General features: G+C 59.4%; 3 protein-coding genes across 27 annotated transcripts in view; 1 reads left to right on the top strand and 2 right to left on the bottom strand.

The window, feature by feature from the left end:
- The window catches only part of ARHGAP27 (Rho GTPase activating protein 27), a 39,576-nt gene extending 33,188 nt beyond the window's left edge, over positions 1-6,388 (bottom strand). For 11 of the 23 annotated variants that reach the window (XR_012425965.1, XR_012425969.1, XR_012425960.1 and 8 more), the window contains exons 1-4: positions 6,198-6,388; positions 5,688-5,821; positions 5,132-5,263; positions 3,118-3,792 (exon numbers count right to left, since the gene is read on the bottom strand). Coding sequence is in view for 13 of the 23 variants with exons in the window: in XM_065531708.2 (XP_065387780.1) it covers positions 3,118-3,774 (657 nt within the window). In the remaining 10 variants the exon portion in view is untranslated. The remainder of the gene's footprint in view (positions 1-3,117; positions 3,793-5,131; positions 5,264-5,687; positions 5,822-6,197) is intronic. The other 12 variants (XR_012425966.1, XM_045374631.3, XM_074019927.1 and 9 more) reach the window with 4 other exon arrangements.
- On the top strand, positions 5,388-7,508 carry LOC141408835 (uncharacterized). Its single transcript, XM_074019930.1, has one exon. It carries the CDS (start codon positions 5,553-5,555, stop codon positions 6,552-6,554), a length of 1,002 nt encoding a protein of 333 aa, XP_073876031.1. The 5' UTR covers positions 5,388-5,552; the 3' UTR covers positions 6,555-7,508.
- Positions 7,509-9,188: 1,680 nt separating this feature from the next.
- PLEKHM1 (pleckstrin homology and RUN domain containing M1) overlaps positions 9,189-15,739 on the bottom strand; it is a 56,660-nt gene continuing 50,109 nt past the window's right edge. For all 3 annotated transcript variants that reach the window (XR_012425959.1, XM_074019922.1, XM_005584517.5), the window contains 3 exons: positions 13,136-13,199; positions 12,457-12,614; positions 9,189-11,263 (listed from right to left, as the gene is read on the bottom strand). Coding sequence is in view for 2 of the 3 variants with exons in the window: in XM_074019922.1 (XP_073876023.1) it covers positions 11,152-11,263; positions 12,457-12,614; positions 13,136-13,199 (334 nt within the window). In the remaining variant the exon portion in view is untranslated. The remainder of the gene's footprint in view (positions 11,264-12,456; positions 12,615-13,135; positions 13,200-15,739) is intronic.

Consider the following 15,739-nt stretch of genomic DNA (forward strand, 5'->3'; position numbering starts at 1 on the left):
CTTCTCAGCAACGACCTCCTCCCCATCTTCAGGCTCCCCATCTCCTGCCCACCCACCTGAACGTGGGGACCACGTTTCCATCCATGACCTACACCCCCTCTGGCCACACTGTGTCTCTCCTCCTGCCCGTTGTCCACACGCTCAAATTGCACACTCACTTCTCTCTTGACCACTGCTCTCTGCCTTCAGCACCCCCCGACCAGCTGAGCTTCTAGTGGCCACTTCGGATAAGTGTCATATGGCCTTTCTCTCACGTGACCTTCCTGTGCGTCCTTCTTCTGGACACTTCTTGGCCTCTGAGCCAGCACTCTCACGCTTCTCTTCCCTTCGTCTGGCACCTAAATCCAGGCGGCCCCATCTTTTCTCCACCCTGCTCCTCCCCAAGTCATCCCCCCCTCAGTAAGCAGCACCACTGTCTGCCCACGAGTGCCAGCCGGGAATCTAAAACTCAACCCGATTTCCCTCCCACCTCCCTCGGCCCCCAGGCCCTGCCCATCCACCTCCCAAACCTCTGTTACCACCACATGCCCACGAGACCACCAAGAGCGTCGGCCGTGCTTGAAGCCCTGGCCACAGGGATTTTTTTCTCAGTCCCACTCCTGTCTCTGCTAAAAGCCTCACAGCGGCTGCAGGATAATGTGCACATTCTTGGCAAGCGCCCATGAGGCCCTGCCGGGGTGGGTACCCACTCCCAACCCCATGCTCCACTCTGAGCCCCGGCCCCATGTCTTCCTTGCTGGCCTCCTATCCAAGTGGGTGAGTCCCCTAGGACCGTGGCTGTGCCTCAGTCCTCTCTAGATCCAAAGGCTTACCAGGGCTTGGCAGGTATTTAGCTAGTTCATGCCTAATGAACAAGTGAATGGGCCTGGAGGGTCATGGTGAGTAAATGCCACCTGGGACAACTAAGAGCAGGGGTGGGGTTCCCTTGCAGGGCAGGAGCAACTCCCTACCCTGGACTTTGATGGGGGTGGAGCACCAGGGAGACCCACAGCTGCCTCTTGAATAAAGCTCTGTGCAGGGAATGTGGTTTTATTGCACCCATCGCACAGGGAAGGAAACAGGACCAGAGATGCAAGGTGACTTGTGGAGGTCACACAGTGAATTAGGGCCACAAGCGGGGCCAGGGAGCTGCCTGTCTCTGGCCAATGTCCTAGCTCCCCCCTGGGTAAGTCTCCTACCCCCATCACCGGTGCCCCTCCCCCCAGATGCCACTGCAACTGGGAACCTGCTGGGAGCTGGAGGAAGGATGGGCAGAGGGGCCACCAGGCAGGCGCTCTGGCAGCCGGGGTGATCCGTCTTCTCAGGAGATGTCAGGACCTGGGCAGTCTCCTTCCTCTTTTGTCCTGGGGCCTTGGGTGTTGGCCCTTGGGCGGACCTATAGAGCCCTGGCTCATAGGTAAAGGGCTGCCACACCTCTGACCTCCTCAACACACACTCTCTGTGCACTCTGTCTGAGCCAGACCCTGGGCCAGATGCGAGGTTCAAAGAGCAAGGCCATTCCCCCACCTCCAGGGACTCCGTTCAGATGGGCAGGCACCCTCCCACCGTCACCAGGACAGAGAATGTGGAGAGGCCCGGAAGTGCGCCACCGGGAGCCTGCGCAGGAAACGGAGGGGTGCTGCGAGGGAAGAGCGCTGGGATCCAACCACCCATCCCAGAGAAGCTGCCTGGCCGGCTGGCAGGGGCGCGAGACAGGAACCCGCCGCGGTGCCCAGCCCCGCCCGCCGGATGCCGTTCTCCACTCTGGCCACAAGGCGGCGGGCTGCCGCTGCAGAAGCCCGAGGGAAGGCGGCGGAGACCCAGGGAAGCCAAACGAGGACGACCCAGTCTGGGTGGACTGCCTGCTGCTGCCAAGCGCTTCGAAGCCTTACCTCGTTTAAGGCTCACAACCCTAATCCTTAAGTATTGTGCTTACACCAGAGGACGCTGGGCCTGGGGGAGCGTCCTCGCGTGTAAGTGGCTGTCAGCAGCTGGCAGGTGACCCAGCAGAGTCCAGTTCCCCTTTCCCTAGTCTCAAAACCTGAGCTCTGCATTGTAACCAGAGGGGCAGAGGGAAGACCCAGCAGCGGGCCTACGGAGGGGTGTCTCCTTCGTCTGGGCATCCCAGACTCAGTCCTGGCACACGGTGGGCATCAATGTTCATGGTAATGACATCAGGTACAGTGAAAGAAATCAGGGGCTCCCAAGGTTCAGAGGTCATCTGTCCACCCCCTCCCTTTGGGCTGAAGAACAAACCGAGACCCTGAGAGAGGAAGGGAACTGCCTCTAGATCATCACACGGCCGATGGCAGATGGCAGAACGGTTCTGAGCATCCTTTTTTCCCCTCGAGCTGCCCCTCCCTGAAAAGTTCCTAAAGTTCAAAATGTCAGGGTCGCCCAGAGTGTTCTGAGGATGTAAGAAGTGCTCTATTTTCGATTTCCCGGATTAACACAACTGGACTCTGAAGAGGGGGGAAAAACAACCTCACTTAACCGGACGTCTTTCTGAAACAAACGCATCAAGAGTCCTTTAAAAAAAGGAACTGAAATGCTGGAAGCACCCTGAAAGGGAAGCAGACGCCTGACTTTCACATCCACCCTCTCATCTGACCCCAGGATCCAGGGAGACCGGCAAGGCGGTTGAGCAGGGGCAGGCCAGCAACCCCCCGTTCTGTGCCCAGATGCGCTTCGGAATACGCAACAGCTGGGACTTGGAAAGATAATATGGGGCACACACCTGCTATAGGTTATATAACCTCCCAGCAGGGCTTGGGGCAGCAGCAGACCATCGAGCTCATTTCCTTTTCTGCAGCGAAACATGAATATTTACACAAGTGCGATAAATAAAGACCATCAGCAGCCTCACATCAGTTCAAGCGCAATTTTGCCACCAATCGGATTACGAAAAACCTCTGGACTTTCAGGGAACTTTGGGAATTGCTGATGAGGGACTGGGGGCCTGCACCGCTCGTTTCGCGGTTGGGGAGAGGGCGCTCATCCGCAGTCTTCAGACAGAGGTGGGCGTCGTGCCCGACGCTGAGCGGAGCGGGTCTCCTCGCGCCCCCGCTCCGTGCGGACGCGGTCGCCAGCGCGCCTCCCTGCCTCCGAGTCCCCCCGTCCCCGCTCCCGGGGTGGTACCTGCTCCGCGCTCTCCTCCCGCGGCGGGCCGTGCACGTCCTGGATGACCTCGTAGACGTTCTCTGAGTCGCTGCGCGCCAGGGGCCGCGGGCATACCCAGGAGCCCGCCACGCTGCAGGCCTTGAAGCTGCCGCTGCTTCCTAGGAGGCCGCAGGGAGGCGAGACGGCGGCGCGCGCCAGGTCGTCCAGGGACTGCGCTGGCCGCACAGGCGCCGCGGGCCGCAGGTACAGGCAGGCGGGCAGGCCGGGCGCCAGGCTGCTGCGCTGGGTCGCGGCGCCGCGTTGCGCAGGGCCGCACAAGGAGCTGGCTCGGCCTCGGGGCTCCGCGGGGGCGCCGTCGGGGCCCGCGGCCGCTGCTGCGCTCACAAACCGGTAGTCATAGGCCAGCGGCTCCGGGGCCGCGGGGCCTGGGTGGGGACCTGGCGGCGGGGCGGCGGCAGGGTTGCCCAGCGCGGGCAGCTCGCGCACGTACTGCGCGGGCAGGTAGAAGGGGCGGCCACCAGGCTCACGCCGCACGTGCCACCAGTGCTCGGTGCTGCGCCGCAGCAGCCGGTAGCGCTCATTGGGCCGGATGGCCACGCGGCGCCCGTCCTTGCCGGTGTACTCGAAGGGGTGCTCCACCAGCACGTACACGTCCCCCTCCACGTCCGCCGCCATCGCGGCCGCGGCGTTTTCCTGCAGGCAACAAGAAGGAGGGCCGCGGAGGTCAAGACCACCTAGCCCGGGATAGCCCCGCACTCGGGGACAGACTTAGGTTCGAGTCCCGATCCTGCACTCGCCGTTCGCCTTCGGGCCTCAGTTTTCCCATCTCTAAAATGGCAACTTGCATAAAATCACATCTAAGGCTTCCATTCTTACACTCAGTGCTGGAATTAGGACAACCCCTTCGTTCCGTGGGGTTGATTATAAGATTTGGCCCTTGCTTCAGTCCTGCGGTGGGGAGATTGTGAGTAGTCTTGGTCCAAATCGACTACGAGGGAAGCCTTGGCTTTAAAACAAGGGGTGATTGCCTGCTCTAAGGTTGACACCACGCTTGCTTAATAGTTGACTGAGCCTTATTTTTCCCGTCAGTTAAGTAGGAAGAACACCCCATTTACTGCCGCTACCCGGCCCTGTCCCACCTGGACGCCTCTCGCCCTCAGAGAATCCACAGAGGGTCTGGTAGCACTGCCTCCCTCCAGGAGCTTGCGCCCCGACCCCCTGGTCAGAGTTGGGATGCGGGCTCTGCAGGGGGCCCAGCGAACAGCTCTACCTGGGGGCTGTCCCTGCCCCGCTTAGTCCAAGGGCCTTGATGTAGAGGCCTCTGCTGCCAATGCGGGGGAACCGGTTCTCTCGGTTTCTCTTTCCTTCCCCAGCTGCATCACCGCAGACGTGAGCCCGAGCCCGGCCCGCCCAGCCCGGCCCGCGCCGCCCCCTGCTCTCTGGCTCTCACGCCAACTCCTGAGAAAGGCCCTGCCCCTGCGGCCTGCCCACCTGCCCTGTGACCTCTACAGTGTCCCCACGAGAGTGGCTCCTGGAGAATGCACTCTGAGACAGTGACTATCAGTGCGGAGTCCCAGAGCGGGGCCCCCCAAAGCTTTCTGGAGTGGTGGGCACATGCCCCGCTCCCGCCCCGGCTCCCGGGTGTCAGGGATGGGGGAGAGCCTAACTAAATCTGCCTGCGCCCCTCCACCAAAGCCATGAGTCGGTGGTCTTCTCCGGAAGTGCATGGCCCCTCCAAACTCCCACACTGACCACACTTCCTCCTGCCCCCTAAGCTGGCCAGGACCCGGGGCCAGGAGACCGCCGCTTGCCGAGGCAGAGGGACCGAAGGAGCAGGGTCCAACCGGGGCCTCTGCAGGGCTCCTTCGACACTTTGTCAAGCGTTCCTCGACGAGGAAAGGTAGTAAACTGAGTCACTAAGCTAATTGGGCCCTGGAGGTGGGGTCATCGAGCTGCCCAGAGCTGAGCCAACAAACCCCAAGGAGGACACTCCCCCAGCGCCCCTTCCCCCTGGACCCCGCAGCGCACTCACGTCGGCTGGGCGGGCCTCAGGGAGCCCATGGGCTGGGTGGGCGGAGCCGGCGGTGGCAGCAGGTTAGGCCCCTACCATCGCCCTGGGCGGGGTTTCCAGGGGCGAGGCCGGAGAGGCTGCGCGGAACCGGAGCTGGCAAATGGAGCAAAGAGGGACAGGGACGCTAAGGAGTGCTGTCACCGATACCCAAAGCAGCCGTGTCTGGGCGGGGCGAGGAGGAGCCTGAATGCCTCTGCTGGGGACCTCGGGGGGCATTGGGACCCGGAGCCGCGACGGCTGCGTCTGAAGGGGCACTGGCGGGTCGTGAGTGGAGCCCAAGGAGAGTGGGACCGCCCCTGCTCCGCCCTCCCCCTGCCCCCCTCCCCCCCCCCCCGATTGCTGTCTCGGAGTCCCTGCGTCCCTCCCGTGCGCGGCTCTGGGAATGCCCGGCTGGGGCTGGTTGTCTCGTGCGGGCGTTCCCGTTCCCGGGGAGGTTATTTGCACCCTGAATCACCCACTGCGAGCCCTTCCAACAGGATTGCAGACCCGCCCGCTCCGGGCCCACCTCCTCCCTCACCAGGGCCTTTCCCGAGGCATCCCGGCCAGGCCTGGAAAAACTCCGAGCGGGATTCCCAGCACAGGGACGCCCACTGGAGCTCAGTGTCTCGGGCTGGATAAGAAGGGGACCCGGCCTCGGTTCCTTCCCCGACCCTGGGGAAACACAGAGAAGGGGAGGGATTGGGGGAGCAGGGAGGATCCCTGGAGCGCGAGAGCGCACCAGGAGCCAGGAGGTCCCCTGCATCCACTGCCCAAGCTACAGCGGCGTCAACGCCTGGGTCGGCGCTGGGAGCCTGGGCCTGCTCTCCTCCCGCCCCCAGATGGAGGGCAGCCCTTCGCCTACCTTCTCCTCCCCGTGGGATGCGGCCCGCGCAGCTCCCGCCCCAGCACGGAGACAAGGGGAGCAGGCGCGCGGAGCTACCGGGTGCGGACCCGCCACCTGCCGCACCCTTCCCTCCCCGACCCTGCCCCTTTCCCTACCCCCACCCCACCTCCCACCCCAAATCCCGCTCGGCGCCCCACTCCTGACCCTGCTTGCCCGGGCACCTCGGGGCGTCCGCTCGCCGGCCTCGCCTCCACTTGCCCCGGCAGGCGCGCGTGGGCTCGGCGTCCCGCGCTCCCTCCTCGACCGTGTGACTCCCGCGCTGCCGGGTTTCCTGTTCAACAATATAACCAGGGAGGCACCGGCGGAGAGCGCCCGGCAGAACTTCCTCCCGGACTGGGGCTGGGCTGTGGTTGCGAGAGACAATCCCCGGTGTCCTGGCTTCCTGTCCCCTCTGGGCCGGGCCAGCGCCTGACGAGCAAAGACGCCATCCCCTCCCCTGCACTTCCCGGGATCCTGGGCCACACCTGGCTGTCTCCAGGGAGGAAGAGGCCGCGGGGCTGAGACGGTGGGACTGGGGAGGGCGGGAGCCTCCCCCGTAGCTTCTCCTGGCCAGATTGCCCTCCCACCATCCCCCACCCCCTCTTGATCCTTGTGGGTTAGGGGGGCCACCCTCCAATCCGTCCACAGGGTAAGCTCAGAACCACCTCCAGGAGTCCAGCCCCAGGGTCCTCGCCTTGGGGGTTTTCTGTTTGGGAATTTTCTGCCTCTCTGGACAAGCAGCCTCGCCCTGATCTGAGCCTGCACTTACTCCAGACGTTACAAGCCACAGCCCCAGCAGATCCCCCACCCTCAGGGGCCCCAAGGAACAGTTGTGCCTGTGGACCTGGCTGTGTGTGCCAGGAGCTGGCTGATTCAGGCCAGTGTTCTGGGAGGAAGAGGGGCCCGCACCCCAGGCCATGGCCCCTCTTGACACCACCTCCTGGGGGTCCAGGGTTGGGTGGGAAGCTGAATCTGGCCAGGCTCATTCTGGAACTCCCTTACCTCTGTATCTTTGCCCCTGCTAGGCATTGTCCACCCGTGAGTCCCCACTTCCTCTGAGAATCTCAGTGTGTCTGAGGCTTGGTGGCACCTTGGGACCCTCCAGGGTAGGCACACAGCAGAACTTGGCATTGGTCTTTGGTGCCTGACATGCTTAGAAAATATCTTCTCTCCCTCCCTACCTTTTAGGTGCCTCCCCACCTGCAGCACAGCCAGGCAGCGCTGGCACTGGCGATGGTCTTTGGTGGGGTCAGGCTGGTATGATGCCCCACTCTGCTGCTTGGCGGCTGGTAGGCCTTGGGAGCTCTGCCTTATCTCGGTAGCTCAGTTTTCTTTCCTATCAACGGGATAGTAACACCCACTTCGCTGGATTATTGCAAGGATTAAATGAGGTCCACTAAGCAGTGCTTACCACATGCCCAGCGCACACAATATATCAGCTATTTTTTTTGTTTGTTTGTTTTTGTTTTTGTTTTTTGAGACGGAGTCTCGCTCTGTCGCCCAGGCTGGAGTGCAGTGGCGCGATCTCAGCTCACTGCAAGCTCCGCCTCCTGGGTTCCCGCCATTCTCCTGCCTCAGCCTCCCGAGTAGCTGGGACTACAGGCGCCCGCCACCGCGCCCGGCTAATTATTTGTATTTTTAGTAGAGACGGGGTTTCACCGTGGTCTCGATCTCCTGACCTTGTGATCCGCCCGCCTCGGCCTCTCAAAGTGCTGGGATTACAGGCGTGAGCCACCGCGCCCGGCCAGCTATTTTTTTTTTTAAGACGGAGTCTCACTGTCGTCCAGGCTGGAGTGCAGCAGCGCGATCTCCGCTCACTGCAACCTCCGCCTCCGGGTTCAAGTGGTTCTCCTGCCTCAGCTTCCTCAGTAGCTGAGATTACAGGCATGCACCATCATGCCCAGCTAATTTTTGTATTTTTGTAGAGACGGGGTTTCACCATGTTGGCCAGGCTGGTCTTGAACTCCTGACCTTGGATGATCCAACCTCCTCAGCCTCCCAAAATGCTGGGATTACAGGTGTGAGCCACCATGCCTGGCTATATCAGCTATTATGACTACTTATATTATGTGATAAACTCTTGGGGGTTGGATTGGAATCTCCAAACCGCCCATCCTCCTTCAGGCAGAAGAGGAGAAGGGGAAGTCCCAGCTACTCGGGAGGCTGAGGCAGGAGCATCGCTTGAACCCGGGAAGTGGAGGTTGCAGTGAGCCAAGATCACGCCACTGCACTCCAGCCTGGGCATCAGAGTGAGACTCTGTATCAAAAAAAAAAAAAAAAAGAGGGGAGAAAGGGATACAGGTACCCTCAGAGGCGCTTTGCTGAGGCTGGAGAGGGCCTGAGCCCACTGGCAGGGCAGCACCAGGTCACATGCCATGGCCCTCCACTGGGCCTCCCTCCCCCAGTTTCTCTTCTCTGGGCCTACCATCTACTGTCCTGGAGGGAGGTGAGGCCCTTGGGGGAAGGTAGGGCACCTAGATGGGCAGAGGGTGCCACCTTGTAATCTGAAAAGGACCTTCAAGGACAGGAAATCACAGACCTGAATGTTGTCTGTTTCCATCCCATTTTACTGCAACCTGATTTCCCTGAGAATTAGTCTGTTTCCTGCTCCTGTTCTTAAAATGGACAGCAGTGTGGGTCTCCCCTTGGAGGGATCCCCTGGGCTTCTCCTGGAACTTCTGAGGAAGGTCAGCAGCCAAGTAAAAGTCATTTTGAGCCCTAAAACCATGAGCCCTGAATCGGGGACTCTGCTTAAATAACCCATCTTTCCTGAGCCCCAGCTCTCCTTTATTTCTCCTCTGAGAAATGTCCCCTGTATCCTGAGGTTTCACATGACCCAGTGTCAAGGGTCTGTGCTTTGACATTTAAGTCACAGGAAAAGAAGCCACCGGCATGGGATCAGCTGGAGTTGTTATACAAGTGTGAGTACCCCTCCCCAGAGACCCTGACTGCTGGGCTTGGCAAGGGGGCTTTCTTCCTCTCTTCTCCCTGCCCACTCCTGGCATGCAAGCCCTCTGCCTACAAGTGTTTGTCACGGACCTCCCAAGCCTTCCCCTGTGCCAGGGACTAACAGGAGGGTGGGGGCCCTGACAGATGGTAACGATGGCTGGTGGCCTCCCCGGCAGTGGCAGTGTTAGAATTCAGAAGCCAGACCAGTGATGAGAAAGATAGGTCTTTACTGCAAAATCATTCAAAACTCACACGGCAGCAATTCCTTCAATACATTGCAAAGACTCCTCAGGGCCAGAGCCCTGCTCACTAGGAACAGTGTATTGCATAAAATAACATTTTAAAAATAGTGTGGGCACTACCTTTCTGCGGGAGGGGAGGCAGGAAGAGTCAACGCATCAGAAAGCACTGGCAGCTTCTGGGGAATGGGCCCCTCAGGGCCTCAACCCTGCTGCCTCCAAGGGCACCTTCAGAGAGAATCCTCACAGGCCCAAGCCCTCCTCAGGCCAGGCTCCTGCCCACTCAGGGATGGGGCAATGAGGGTTCTGACTAGGCCGGGCTTGTGGTGGAGCGTTAATGTGGGCCATGGCGGTGCATAAACCCAGCTCCTGGCTTAGGAGGCGTTGGCGTCCGGGCACAGGTGTGCGCCATGACCGGGAGAAGCTGTGCGCAGCCTCCACCTGCCTGCCACCACCGCCTCTGTTCTGATGCACAGGGATCCAGCTCCAAGGCTGGGTGGGTGACTCAGCAGCTGATCGCCCCCAGGGAAGGGTGGAGGTGGGCTCATCTCTGACAGTGACATGCGGATCTCCACCTGAGGCCTCAGACTCCAAGCTGAGCGCAGGTAAGACAGCTAGGACTGAGGGCCTGCTGGGTCCAGGAGAGGTGGAGGATGGCGACAGAGAGACCAGCAAACCCACATTTCCCCAAAGCCTGGAGGGTCTGAACATCGCTTTGAAAACAATTCCAGGCTCCCACCCCAGCCTCAAGGCCCCTTCAAAGGCAGTCCTGCTCCAGGGAAGTTCTTCAGTCTCCAGTGTCCTGGCTGGGCAAGTTCAGTGATGCTGTGGGAATTCATGGCTTTGTGAGGCGGCAGCTGCATCCACAGGGCAGCTCCCCGGCACGCCCCGCACAGCTTAGGGCAAAGGACCAGGTCACTTCTCCACAGTGCAGGGCATGGCTGCCTGCCCTCTCTGGGGTCCTGCCTATCTGTGCCCTGGCAGGGGTTAGTCAGGCAGAGTGTGACCCCAGGCACCCACCAAGGTGGGCCTGGAGCATCTGCAGCAGCGCCCCTATCTGTAGAGGGGTGAGGAGGGCACGGGGATAGGGGTTGGGCAAGACGGTGACCCTCCCTAAACCGAGGAGGGCTCAAAGTGCTGACAGTGCTGGTTTCCAGTCATTTCTCCTTCTCCTAATGGGGCCAAGGCCCCCGGCTAGAGAAGAGCTAGGGGCTCTGACGCTGAGAAAGGGGTGTGCTCAGCAGGCGAGACGCACTGGAGTGGGGAGTAAAGAGACGGAGAGGAAGCGGGGTCACCAGGACTGGCCCTGCCCTGCTGAGGGGCGGTTTGGCACTGGCAGTGAGGGCCAAGGAAAGGCACTGGGTGGGCCCACAGGCCCTGTCCCAGCAGTGGCCTGCCCGCCAGCCACCCGCTGCCTCTAGGCCAGGCCTGAGTGGCTCCTGTGCACCCACTGGGGGTGAGAATGTCTTGATTTCTTGGGTGACTCGCGTAGGATCAAGAATAAAAAAATACTTTCTGTTGAAATATGAATGGGAAAAACCCACCTTAAAAAACTAGACCTTTTAATCAGGAATGTGGAATTGAAAATGCTCCCCAAGCCTCCTTTCCACAGTGTTTGGGCAGCCCTAAGAGGGGTGCCGGGACGCTGGTGAGCCAGGGCCTGGTGAGTGAAAGGCCCTGTCTGCCCGGAGACAGGGAGCATCTGGTGGTGGCCACGCCTCCTGCAGCAGAGGGGTGGTGAGGGGGCCAGGGGACATCATAGGGGCTTCCTGGGCTTTCTCTGGAAGGCCGGTGCTCTGGTCACATGAGGGTCTTCCTGACAAGGGGACACAGCTGTGACACGGTGAGTATCCTGGGCTGATGGCAAACCCAGCTGGGATGGCTGAGCCACACTCACCCCCGGCCTTCAGAGCGGGGTCAGCAGATGGGCATCAGGCGAAAACATTCTGTTCCTGGTATTTGCGCCGGCGGGCACAGCGGGGGCAGCCCTTCTTCACCACAGCCTGGCAGCTCTGGTGGAAGACGGTCTTGCACTCGGCACACCTGGGGAGAGAGCAGCACGCCTGCTGGTGCTGGCTGGGCTGGAGGTTGCCCTGTGGCCACGCTGGCCAGCGCTTTTGACCAGAACCCATGATACGGCTGTGACGTACTGTGTAACCCATGCACGCACACTGTACCTCTCCATTCCGGAACAGGAGATTCTCAAAACAGTGCTTACCCATATGTCACACAATGCACACTGATATTGTCTGTCCTACTACATTTTTTTATAAATGCTGCTTGAGAGTCATTAAAGATTTCTTGCCTGTATTTAAAAAACATTTACTTATTTTATTTATTTTTCAGAGTCTTGCTCTGTTGCCCAGGCTGGAGTGTAGTGGCATGAAATCGGCTCACTGCAACCTCTGCCCCCCAGATTCAAGTGATTCCCCTGCCTCAGCCTCCCAAGTAGCTGGGATTACAGGTGCCCACCACCACACCTGGCTTATTTTTGTGTTTTTAGTGGAGACGAGGTTTCATCATGTTGGCCAGGCTGGTCTCGAACTCCTGACCTCAAGGGATTCACCTGCCTCGGCCTCCCAAAGTGCTCGGATTACAGGTGTGAGCCACCACACCCGGCCAAGATGGTATAATTTTAAAAACTCAGCCCCAGGCCCATTCAGGGCTGAATCCCGGCCAGTGGACACCGACAGAAAAAGAACTAATGTTCCCAGTTCAGTTTTCCACTCCCACATGGGTTGCAGGAAGTCTGGACAAATTTTTCCATTGAGAGGTTGCTGATAATGAGCAATAACTGGAACAAGAGTGATCATTTCAGCAACAGAGGCAGTGGCAGTGGCAGGTACCACCCACCAGGTGCCCACTTTGTGCCTGGTCTCATGCCAACAGTACAGGGCAGTAACTCATACAATCCTCCTCAACCCATGCATACACTGTGGCTCCAGCAGGCTCCACTCAGAGAGCCGGCAGCCACCTCTAGGAAGACAGATGGTTCTGTAGAGGCAGAGGAGTCCTGGGAAAGCTTGTCTTGTCTCCTGAGCTGGACCGGAGCTGGCCATGACTGCCCAGGGCATGGGCCGTCCCAAACAACTGCACCATCCCTTGGCACGGCACAAAGCCGATGTTCAATACGCTCCTGCCCATAGAACGAGGCCTGCTGCCCTGAGTGCTTGGGCCAGGCTGTGGGTGTGGGGAAGGGTGGGGCTGGGAGACAGCTGGCTGGGTGTCCCACATACCTGACTGTGGTGTCAAACTCAAAGGGGAAGATGATGTCGTGGTGCCGGCAGATCTGGCAGATGAAGCCGCGCTGGGTGCACAGGTCGCAGTGGTAGACGTGCTGGGAGGCGAATTCGATCAGGGCCTTGAGGAATCCTTCATACACCCCGTCTGCAATCTGCGGAGGGCAAGTAGGAATCCTTCATACACCCTGTCTGCGATCTGTGGGGGGCTGGTAAACTGAGGCCCCAGGCTTTTCGAGCACCTGCACTGAGGCGCCATGGCACCCTGCCTGGAGAACTTCTACCCCCAGTTTCCACGTGGGCAAGAAAAGAAAACCTCGCTGAGTCAGGCTGAGCAGTGCCAGCGTCCAGCCCGTGGGCACTGAGGTCACTCAGGGCTAATGGGACTCACAAATGAGACCCGACTCCACTGTACCCGCCCCCTGGAGAAAGGAGTATTCCAAACTCTCTTCCTGTGATCCTGGGGTTGCTGGAGTGCTTGCTTATTCCAGGGTGCTGGGGGTATCCGTCCCCGCCCAGGAAGCCAGGGCAGCAGGGCAACCCACCCTGAGCTGCAGAAAAGCTGCAGACTGCTGTCTTCAGTAAACTACAGACACCCCCCCTCCCATCTTCCCTGCTGACTTCTCCGGGAATGAGGCCTCTCTGGAGGTCTGGGCGGGGGAAGCATGACACTCACCTGCTGGAGGTCAGCAACACTGAACCTATGCGGAGACTCCAGGAGATAATCCCTGTGGTTGAGCCTTCAAACAAAACACAAGCAATTCTTTAGAGAGGTTTCCAAGACCCGGGCCAACCTGTGTTGTTTGTTTTCATTCCCCTGGCACTGCTCACCAGGCAGACACCTGCCGCCTGGGCGGGGCAGGGGCTAGGAGCGTAATTCGGCCTGCCTGGGCTTGGGGCCTGGTCTTCAAGGTAACTAGCTGGTGGGACCTTGGGCAAGTTACTCAACCTCTCTGAACCTTGGGTTTCCCTCTCTGGGAAATGGAGTTGTCTGGATTAAGTAACTTATTTAAAGCATTTGACTTGGTGCCGAGCTCACAGTAAACACATAATTAATCATAAGGAGGAGGATGGGTGCTGACACCTGGGACCCGGAACTGGGCTAAGAGCTTCATACGCATTCATTCATTTGATTCTCACAATAATCCTGTGAGGCTGGTACTATCACAATCCCAACTGAGAAGAGGAAATAGGTTAAATCACTTGCCTGAGGTCACACAGCTAGTAGGCGGGAGAGCTGGAATTTGAACATAGGGGCCTGGCTCCAGAGCCTGCACCCCTGTCTACCTGGCAAATGCCTAGAGATGAAGGTTGTTGTCCTTATTGCCACCATTACATACCAGGGACAGTGCTGGGGACAGTAATGCACAGGATATGGCCTCTGCCCTCCTGTTTGGCCCCTGGTTTGGCTGAGGGACAGACATTAAAGTGTCTGGTTTCCGTGCTACACGAGAGCAACTGAGACGTGTCCTAAGTACAGCAGATCCCATTTCAGAGGTGGCCGGGGCAGCAGAGAACAAAGGCTCAGCCGCCAATGCAGCTCTAGTTTCCACTACACCAACGGGAGGGATCCAGGGGGCCCCATCCTGAGAGATGGAGAGGAAACACCTGCAGAAAGTTCCCTGGTACAAAACCTGCCTGGCCTGGCTGTGTGTGTTTGGGTGGGTACTGGCGGTGGGAGGTTACTCCAAGTCAGAGGATGCTTGGGAACCTGCCCCAGGATGCCCCAGACATCTGGGGACAGGGTGGTGCCAGCCCTGGGTCTGGGCCTCCCGGGTGCAAGCTGTGGAGCATCTGGAATGGGGGCTTGGCCTTGTCCCAGCTGGTGGCCTCAGCTGTGTTCCAGGGGAGCCCAAACCGGGGTGGAGACAGTAAGTCCCACCAAGCAGCCATATAGGCCAAGATGCCAACTGGCCCCTCAGTTTACCAAGCTGGTGTCCCCAGTAAACTTCCTGCACTCTAGGAAGGGAAGCTGCCATTTGTCACCAAGAAAACATGGGACACAGCAGGCTGGGGGGACACAGGTTGGCCCTGAGCTAGCAGGAGTGTGGGCTGATCTGGATGGAGAATTAGCTTTGCCATCCGTCCTCTGACCACAGTCGTGGAAGCTCTAGGAGCCCCTGTGCCCTGGGCCCGTCACCCTCTCAGCAAGGACTTGCAACTGGCTTCTCCGCAGTGCTCAGTCAAGGCCACAGGGGAGAGGGTGCTGGCCCAGGGGTGAGAGGCCACTTCCCCTCCTGGCCTCCAGGAAAGAAATTCTCGTGCACTGGGGCACAGCCAGGCCTACTTGGGGCCTCAGTTTCTTCACCCACACAATGAGGAGAACCCTCTTTGTCCTCTGGTGTGAGGCTGGGAAAGAGACCACAGGAATCTGGAGGGCTCTCTAGGAGACAGGAAAATGAGGGGAGAGGTCAAATCTTAGCTCCTGGAACCGATGAAGTGATGGGGAAGGAGAGGGCCAGGCAAGGGCTGGAAGATTGGGGGGACATGGGTGGGGGCCTGGGTGCCACCTGTCTCCTGAGCTCCGACTCCTCCTCGGCCCACCGCTCCCTGGCCGTTGGGAAGGACACCGAGGTCTGGTGGGTGGACAGGGTGTGGGGCATTTCTGAGATGGCTTCCTCCCAAGGCTGGAGAGGACACTCTCAGGGGCTTCTCTGGCTCTTGGAGTCAGGTCCTAGGTCTGCTGGAGAGAATCCAGCCAGGCAGCTGCCATTAGTGCAGGACAGCTCCTCCCTGACTCCCTGACATCCAAGACCTGCCCATGCCTCAGCCCTCTCCTCCTCTCAACCTTCCCTCTGGCTGACTTGGTCCAGGCCCAGCTCCCTGGAGTTAATTACTAACACCAGCTGCCACCCAGGGCTGTCCCCTTCACCAACTGCACTCTGCTGGGGCCAGAATGGTCTTTTTGTGTGTTTGTTTTTGAGACGGAGTCTCACTCTGTCTCCCAGCCTGGAGTGCAGTGGCATGATCTTGGCTCACTGCAACCTCTGCCTCCTGGGTTCAAGTGATTCTCCTGCCTCACCCTCCCTAGTAGCTGGGATTACAGGCACCTGCCACCACGCCCAGCTAATTTTGTATTTTTAGTAGAGACGAGGTTTCGCTATGTTGGCCAGGCTGGTCTCAAACTCCTGACCTCAGGTGATCCACCCGCCTTGGCCTCCCAAAGTGCTGGGATTACAGGCGTGAGCCACCACACCTGGTCTTTTCAGAGTGGTCTTTTCTAAGCCGTTGATCAGAAGTGACAGCCCTGTGCTCAAAACCCTTCAGTGGTTCCCCACAA

This window comes from Macaca fascicularis, chromosome 16, assembly GCF_037993035.2.
Source record: "Macaca fascicularis isolate 582-1 chromosome 16, T2T-MFA8v1.1".
NCBI classification, from domain to species: domain Eukaryota; kingdom Metazoa; phylum Chordata; class Mammalia; order Primates; family Cercopithecidae; genus Macaca; species Macaca fascicularis.

Coding starts and splice junctions, on each gene's coding strand:
- LOC141408835 (XM_074019930.1), top strand. CDS start 5,553: ATGCCCGGCTGGGGCTGGTTGTCTCGTGCGGGCGTTCCCGTTCCCGGG.